This window comes from Lolium perenne, chromosome 2, assembly GCF_019359855.2.
Source record: "Lolium perenne isolate Kyuss_39 chromosome 2, Kyuss_2.0, whole genome shotgun sequence".
NCBI lineage: Eukaryota > Viridiplantae > Streptophyta > Magnoliopsida > Poales > Poaceae > Lolium > Lolium perenne.
The window spans coordinates 141,518,700-141,527,775 of NC_067245.2; the positions used below are offsets into that span (position 1 = coordinate 141,518,700).

General features: G+C 41.9%; 1 protein-coding gene across 2 annotated transcripts; it reads right to left on the bottom strand.

Annotated features, from left to right (window-relative positions):
* Nucleotides 1-843: 843 nt before the first annotated feature.
* LOC127333410 (dolichyl-diphosphooligosaccharide--protein glycosyltransferase 48 kDa subunit) lies at nucleotides 844-5,947 on the bottom strand. Of its 2 annotated transcripts, XM_051359803.2 has the most exons (13): nucleotides 5,577-5,946; nucleotides 5,011-5,147; nucleotides 4,792-4,917; nucleotides 3,937-3,990; nucleotides 3,706-3,819; nucleotides 3,265-3,320; nucleotides 3,152-3,193; nucleotides 2,237-2,312; nucleotides 2,081-2,152; nucleotides 1,881-2,006; nucleotides 1,690-1,794; nucleotides 1,495-1,578; nucleotides 844-1,217 (listed from the first exon to the last, which is right to left on the bottom strand). In XM_051359803.2, exons 1-13 carry the CDS (start codon nucleotides 5,851-5,853, stop codon nucleotides 1,170-1,172), a joined length of 1,317 nt encoding a protein of 438 aa, XP_051215763.1. In that variant the 5' UTR covers nucleotides 5,854-5,946; the 3' UTR covers nucleotides 844-1,169. The 2 variants fall into 2 exon arrangements, with proteins under 2 accessions (XP_051215763.1, XP_051215764.1); XM_051359804.2 differs by lacking the exon at nucleotides 3,152-3,193 and having other exon boundaries at nucleotides 5,577-5,947.
* Between the last annotated feature and the right edge of the window lie 3,129 nt (nucleotides 5,948-9,076).

Here is a 9,076-nt window from a genome sequence, read left to right on the forward strand (position 1 = left end):
CGACTGTTGGCGAAGCAACCGTCATAGATAATTATAAGAGGGAGGATTATCCCTTTAATTAACCTATTAATTAATTCCTAACATTGATCAATGCTTTAGTACGGTATCCAATAGGCAGCTTGTGTATCTGAATCCAGATCGCTATAGAGTTTAGATCAATTGATTCCGGGGAGCCTAAACCATCATACGGCTCAATAATAACAGCGTTTTGACGGAAGAGCCACGGCCCTTCATCCTTCACTTTCAACCAATCTCCGCGACAAAAACATTGTATTGTAAACAGATTCTTTTGAATGGGATTGATTTTTACCTCTTTCGCAGGACTCCAAGCCACCCTCATGTGATGTTCAAAGGTTTGTGGCCTGAAGTAATTTGTCTTGCGAACCCTAGCCAGGGCCATCCACTTGATGCCCTCCTTCGGTGTATCAGTTTCATCCTCAAAAATCAGATCATCTATCTCATATTCCTCGATCCCCAGGCACTGCAGCATATCATCTATGGCTTCGCAGGAGATGTTTCCACCATCGTCCAGATGAGAAAACTAGATCAAGGAACCCTCGGGAGAGGGGAAGTTGTGGACGTCGTTATTAAACCAAGGAGGAGCAAGAGACCAGGCTGGACTCAGCAAAAGATTCTGGGCAGGATTTTATTGAACTCCACGTCGGAACGAATTCGGTCGGTGGAGGAGAACCCTAGTCGCGAGAGGCTAATATTATACTCCTCCATAGCCTTTGAGGGATCAGCCAGATTCAATTTAGCCGCTTAAAACAAATAGTTTACTCCTCTAATGGCTTTTAAGGACACGGCTACATATGCCCTTAGATCATATATAGAACGAGTACATCCAAAACCAAAGCAGGTTCTTGTATATTGACCTGCAAGGTACAGAACCAGGAACAAAATTGTGCAACACAAACAACACATCAACTCGTTAAATTCTTATGGTCCTTCCAATTCTATTGACTATAAAAGTTCCAGTGTTCATCTGAAAAGACTGAAGTAATGGCGGGATGTGGAAGTTTCTAATAAACAGGAGTAAGCTTGTTATCCTCAATGGTGGCCGTCCAAGGTAAGGTTGGCTCTACAAAAAAGATGTCCCATAAATTTGCACCTGGGAATACGGCTTAGCACAATCAGCCTCGGGCACCTTCTGCTATTCCATGGCTTATCTATTTGTGATACAGGTACGCAAATGAGAATATGAAAAAGGCTCCCATCTGCAACAAGGAAATTATGTTAAGGACTTGAAGCTGTCAAAAAAACAAGGAGTTGAAAGTTCTATACTACTCATCCGTTCGTAATTAACTGACTCAGCTTTGCCTAGATACGCATGTACCCACGCACTAAAACACTTTGCATGTATCTAGACAAAATTGAGTCAATTAATTTGGAATGGAAGGAGTAACAGCAATTTCAATGAAGATGTCCCATCAAAAAATGTAACCAATGTGATTCTTTACTAATAACTTGGGAGTATATTAAGGTAGATCTTACTGTTGAAAACGAGGCAGCATAGTATGGATATGCTGAAGTTATGAATCTCTCGTACTCATTATGCCTGTATGGCCTCACTGGAATCTGCATCAGGCAGACAAAATATGAAATGCAATTTTTATTACGAACAATAGATGATGGTCCAATGGATGGAATAAATATGGGAACAAGGAAAGAGGGCACCTCATGACCAACCTGCTTTGCAAGAGAAACACCAGTGTATCCAAGCCTTTGGTACTCAACTTTGAACTGGAAAACACCATAGACATCTGGAACTTTGAAGGATGTTGAATATAAACCCTGCGTTAACAGGAGATGTTACTTTATACTGCAACCTGACAAATAACCACAAAAATTAGAGACTCGTAATTCATAAAGGTGCATACCTTCTTGTCAGTTGACATATTTTTCAGAACATAAGGACTCATCATGTAAAACTGAATTTGAACATCATCAGCAACATATGGTTTCCAGCTTGTTCCAGACCATTCATAGATCTCAACCGAGTATTCCTTTAGGGAAAACATTTATATTAGCACATTTAGCTTCTCACGTAAGGATATACATGAGGGGGTAGAGTTGTTACCAAGTCATCATTGATGCGGTACATGCTAGGTTCATTTGTCTCCCCAACCTTGTGGTGAGCCACATTCACTGCCTGTGATTCAAACATGAAAAGGTTATGTATGATTTCTTATTTTTCTGGAGTGGAAAAGCTCGCATATAAAGCTAGCGTAAAAACCTTTAGATGGCCCCTCTCATGGAAGACCCATTTGCTTGTCTCTGTCACAAATTGTTCATTTCCAGCTTTCTCGTGCCTATACAAAGAACTATATTGAGCATATGACAAAGCTATTTATTATCATGATGCATAGGATGGATTGCAGCACTTCATCCAGAAATAAGTGACTCAGATTTGTCTAGATTTGCATGTCACACACTAAACACGTGTTACACGTCTAGATACATGCAAATCTAGAAAAATTCGAGCCACTTATTTCCGGAATGAGGGAGTACTAGATTTGCATATATTCAGAAAATTCTATCAGAACTATGATACAAGCATATTCACAATCTATGCTACAGCCTACAGTACTAAATTAGTTATGTGTTCCCATATGTGCTAAAAAAGCTTTTACATGCTCACGCTACTGCATTCTCCATAGGGTCACTGAACTTGTTTGTTAGTAACTATTCTCCACAGGGCCATCAAATTTTATCTGGCTATATCTGATGAAAGTGGAACTACTATAGGTGTGAAATATTCAATGTTTGAAACAGAGAAATAAATCTGTTAAACTAAGTTCTACACTTAGGAGCAAAGCAGGATAAACACAACAGTTGCTGAGATACTCTGTTGCCTGGTAAGAGAGCATTCAAATGAAAAAAAAAAAAGCTTAAAGAGTTTGGCATTAGGACAGTCATATAAAAGCATTACGAAACAGGAAATAGGACATACATTTCCTCATTAATTGCAAGATCAGGTTACTAGTCTAATTATCAACGAAGAATAGTGCATAGAGATCAATATTATCTTCAAAAATAATAAGAGATGAAATCTTCCCGGTTTTTTTCTTTTTGCATGGCAAATCTGCACAATTCTACTGAAGCATGGATGAATTACATCTCAAAAAAGTTACCAAAGTAACTAACTAACCTTGTCTTGCTACCAGCCTTCTTAACACCAGACTTTAGGAGCCTGATTTAATTAAAAGGTATGAGCAAATTAAAAACCCCGAGGAAATTACTCTGGCGTGTGTGGTAGCTTACCGGTTGCTAAACAAATCCAGTGATCCAGATATCAACACCCGAGCATTATTTCTTGCCTGATAGGGCAGGGAAAACTTGTTAGAGCGTCTCACTGAAAAAGTAGGCACTCATGATCCCATAAAAACTGATGATACAAGGATGTTGCCATGCCTATCATTAATTTGTACTACTAGTTAATAACTTCATACACTCAAGAATGACCAGCAGAATGAATATAACTACAAAATAACACTTTACCTTTCGTATCATTCAAGAGCCGTGATTGTTGGAGATTAAAAAAAACAGAGAAATGACATTTGTCAATAATTATTGTTTATTCCCTTTGAATCTAGATTTTGTTTATGAACTACATTATGTGCAGGCCCAAGCAAAAGTACATCATATCAAAGCAATATAATGTGGATACCAAGCATGTGAGACAGGTGAAAACCCATGCAATACCTGCATAATAGAAACCAGTGATATACCCGACCCTGTGAGAGATGGAGGGGATGCCAACTTAGTCTTCGGGTTTGCTGAATACGCCGATGGAGAGGCAGATAGAACTTTCAAAACCTACAAACGTGCAGATATAGAGACAAAATGAGGTTTATAGGAAATCTTAAAATGGATTAATGCAAATATAGTAGTGGATCAGCAAAAAAATCTGCATGTAGAAGTTAAGTGACTAACCAAACTGTTTGATGGATTAACTGCATGTCCAATTCCTCGAAACAACACAGGTGCCTAGCAAATGGATAGAACAAATTAAAACAAGCAAACATGTTACAGGTAAGCATTGTACCATGATATTAATAGAATTGCAAACAATCTAGTACTCCCTCCGATCCAAAGTTGAGTCAATTAAAATGAATCGGAGGGATTAATTTATAATGTACATATTATCCTCATCAATATTCAATGCTATGAAATGTCATTAGCACTAACATTACTCGACCTTCAAAAGAAAAGCTTATATAAAACAGCTCACTCTCCAATAGAGACACCAGACAAGAAAAGTTGCATACACAAGTTCTTAAATAATAGCATTTGGCAAATTAATATGGTATTCCGTACTCTAGACTAGTAAATAAGATTGAATACAGATTTGAGATAGCCCATGGGTGACAGGACTGCTAACTGAAGAAGTGAAGACATACTGAACAGCTACTTAAGTTAACAGGCAAACACAGAATCAGCTTGCAGTTGTGGTTGTGCGATGTGCTTACTTTTAAGTAGCTGTCAAAAATATGTTCAGCACATTATATTCACCATGAACAACAAGGTTTGGTCATGATTGTTACAGTTTGATAGACCACAAGGGGCCAAACTCTGCTAACTGCTAATAGTAAGACTGTAAGACCATCAATAAACCACGATGTAGAAAATAAGTGTTCACAGTTCTCATAACAAATATGAGTGGAGCGCAAAATTTGGTCTCAACTCATGTCTAATTATGGGATATTTGAGCGAACATGCAAAACCCTACAAGGGATTGAGTGCTTCAAAGGATCAAATAAACATTCAGGATGGGTACTATCTACTAACCTCGATCTTTTTGGACCCCAATATCACATCTGACTGGATCAGATCATCACCAGCAATCAAGGTGTGGTCACCTTCAACCTCTGTGGAGGCATAATTAATGTGATCAATAACCATCGCCTCTGGATCCTGGAACCATTGAAACACAAGTGATTCAGATCAATGAGAATGGAAACAATGATAGCAAAGGGCGAATAAACAGGGGCAAAAGCAAGAACTTGCCTCGTCGAATTCAATCCCACACTCTGTTGCTATGCCTCGGATAAGATCAGAAGCCGAAGAATCTGCTGCCAGGATCATATCATGCCCAGCATCAATAAATTCCAGAACAGCATTCTGATCCACTGATCCACCGAAACCTGCAGTTGGACAAAGGCTACCATTAAAAACCAATAATCCTGAATAAAACTAGTCGATTACAAAGAAAGAAATATATAGATCACTATAAGAAATTGGCAAGAAATGGCACCTCTAATATCCCCTTTTTTTCTGCTAGAGCTAAAGAACTCCACATAAACCACATTAATCATATTATGTACGTCCTAAATTTCTAAATCACAAGTCCTGAGAGATGGACTTCCCACGATATACCACAGAATTCCACTACGAACCAACTCCAATAACACAGATCGGATCACACCGAGAGCTCCGATCTATCCACTGAATCTATCACCAAAACCAATCCAATTCCACGGAGTCACGGATCGGATCAGGACCCATCAAAGTACGCGCAACTGATTCATCGCGAGGAGGGAGATCTGGGAGGGAGGGAGGAGCCGAGTAATTACGCGGTGTGGATGGGGCGAAGAGGACAAGGCCGTCGTAGAGGTACTGGCCGTAGCGGTGGAGCGAGAGCTTGGGGTCGTCGGCGAGGCGGAACTCCAGATCGAGCCCGCGGGCCTGGAGCGAGCCGAAGAAGGCCGAGTGCGAGGACCGCACGGCCAGGTCGTCGACGAGCACCAGCAGCTTGCGCCCGCGGGGGCCTGCGCCCGAAGCGTCGCCGCGGGAGGCCACGACGAGGAGCGAGGCGGCGGCGAGGAGTAGGAGGAGGCGCAGCGCCGCCATTGCGGTGGTGTTGCGAGACGCGCAGATCTCGCGGTGGGGTTTTTGTTTGGGCTTTGGTTGGAAGTGGCGCAGCGACGGAGACGACGACTAGCCAGTCCCAAGTGGCGAGGTCTACCTGTACTACTCCGTAGAGAGGGAACTGAGGCCGATCTAACCGTTCGATTTGGCAATCCGATGGCTGATAATGATCCATATGCTTGCTGGCTGCAGTGCGAACTGTGTAAGCGGTGTCAGTTGCAAAACAGTTCAGATTGCTCGATAGTCTGGTTATATTGTTTTTTTGAAAATCACATATATTAAAGCCAGCAAGCCGCCTCATTAAAAACCTTCCAGTCCCTTCGGTATCCTGGTAAGGAAAAAAATACGTCTGAAACTTGCTGCTAAACATCAAGATTCAATTACAACATTGTTCAAGACAGCTAAATCATCTAAAGCATCTAAAGCAACCTGCCTAGGAGGGTCATCATCCCAAGTAATCATATTATCCTCTTCAAAACAGAACCTAGCTAGATTATGAGCGACCTTATTTCCTATCTGGTTATATTGTTTGTAGTTACTTAGAGCCTCTAAATTCTCAAATCTTTAAAGCAGTTTAAAAGTTGAGAATAGGCATTTTTTGGTACTTTTGAGGGGTGAAAAACAGGAATAATGACTAGAACCCTTAAACCCTTAAAATTGTGGATTGAGGGCAAAGACTAGAACCCTCAAACCCTTAAAAACTTTCATTTGATATATCATAATTACCATCATCTCAATAAGGATTTGAAGCACATAATAATCATTCTAGTTATTATTACAACACTAAATAGTACTTTGAAGCACATGATAATAATTCAAGTTATTACAATAATTGTTCAAATCAAATAGGACATAGAAAAATAATACAAAGATAGATCATGGGCCTTGGTGCCGCCCATCCAACTGCCAATGGTGCTCTATTAGATCATCTCGGAGCTTACCATGAGTCTGTGTATCCTCAATCGCACGATGTGCTGCAAGAAAATCTTGTATGCGACAAGGGTTTCTTTCCGGTTGCACACGGGTACCAACGTTGTCATAGAAACAAGGCAGGTTTAACCATCTCTCATCCTCGAGTATCATGTTGCGTAGAATCACAACACATTCCATGATGTTCATCAAGGTTTTTTGTCCCCAAAACGATCTGGACTCCGAACTATGGCAAATCTTGCTTGCAAAACACCAAAACCTCTCTCAATATCCTTGTGGTTTGCCTTTTTGATGGGTTCGTTGCATGGAAAACAAAAAAAAAATCTACCGTGAATATGAACAAAAACCAAGATCCAATCTAGGAAGAAGCAAGATCTAATCTATGAAGATCGAAGCAACAAGATGTATGAGAGACTAACCCTCGAAGATCCAAAGCCTTACGAGATCAGATCTCATTGTTGATGTAGTCTATCGTCCGGTGCTGTAATCCGGCAGCACTTCTGTACTCGATCGTGCATACGGTGTCGATGAAGACCGTCCTCTCCCCATTCCAGCGGGCGGCGGAGGTTTGGTAGCTCTCCTCGGAATCCCAGCAGCACGACGGCGTGGTGGTGGTGATGGAGGAATTCCTGTAGGGTTTCGCCAAGCCTGCGCAGGAAGAGGTGAATGGAGAGAGATCGGCGACTAGGGTTTTTGGGAGAGGGAGCCTTGGGGTGGCCGGCCAACCTCCTCACCTCTATATATAGAGGAAGGGGTGGCTAGGGCTGGCCCCACCTCTCTCCAAGTCGCACCAAGAACGGGGGAGGAGATAAACCTCTCCCCAAACCTTTATCTCTTATTTAAACCATTCAAATCTAGAGATAGATCTTATCTCTAATGGGCTGGACGACTTGGGCCCACATGGCATAGTGTGCATGGCCCACTTGGCCATGTAGCACTCATGTGGCCCCTCTCGGGGTGGTGGGCCCACCGATGGCCCTCTAAAACCTTCTAGAAGCTCTGGTCAAAACACCGAAACTTTTCCCGAACCCCGAAAGATGACTTCCATTATATGAATCTTATTCTTCAGACCATTCCGGACCTCTTCGTGATGTCCTGGATCCCATCCGAGACTCCGAACAACATTCGGTCTCCATCTCATATTCTGAAGCTACTATACAACATCGAACCTTAAGCACGTCACCCTACGGTCCGTGAACTATGCGGACATGATCGAGACTCCTCTCCGACCAATAACCAATAGCGGGACCTGGAGATCCATGATGTCTCTCACACATTCAGCGATAACTTAGTGATCGATTGAACCATTAACATACGATACTGATTCCCTTTGTCACACGATACTTTACTTGTCCGAGGTTTGATCATCGGTATCTGACACAGGCATCCCCAATGGGCATGCCGAAGATGCTACCCGGGGTTTACTGAAGGCCCACGACCCGAAGTTTATGAAGCCCGGAAGCCCAATTAAGAGATAGTTTGGAAAGATAGAGTTGTACTAGGAATAATGAATTGTAACTATTACGGGACGAACTCAAAGAGTCTCCCGGACTTTGTAACTTGTACATCACGAAACCCTCGGATCCGCCTCCTACATAAGGGGGAGTCGAGGAAGAAAGAGAGGATCAATTTCATTGTCAACACAACCCTAGTTTTCTAGCAGTCGAGTACTTTTCTGACTGAACCCTCGAGATCTACTTGCCCTCTACTTCCTACGAAAACCCTAGTCTACAATCTGTTGGCATTGACAACTCGATACCTTGTCAGTATCTCCATACCTAGTTCAACCCCGTTACCGACAAGTACTCTTTACTCGTACCATGGTGTGTCATCTCTTGTGACCTTGTCCCATGCTTGCAAGCTAATTAGACCGTCAGACGACATTCCACCGAGAGGGCCTCGAGTATATCTATCCGTCATCGGGATGGACAAATCCCACTCTTGATCCGTATGCCTCAACTCATAATTTTCGAATACTCAATCCCATCTTTATAACCACCCATTTACGCAATGGAGTTTGATGTAATCAAAGTATCCTTCCGGTGTAAGTGATTTACATGATCTCATGGTCGAAGGACTAGGTAACTATGTATCGAAAGCTTATAGCAAGATGAACTTAATGACTTGATCTTATGCTACGCTTATTTAGGTGTGTGTCCATTATATCATTCACCCAATGACATAACCTTGTTATTAACAACATCCAATGTTCATGATCACGAAACCATGATCATCTATTAATCAACAAGCTAGTTATACAAGAGACTTACTAGGG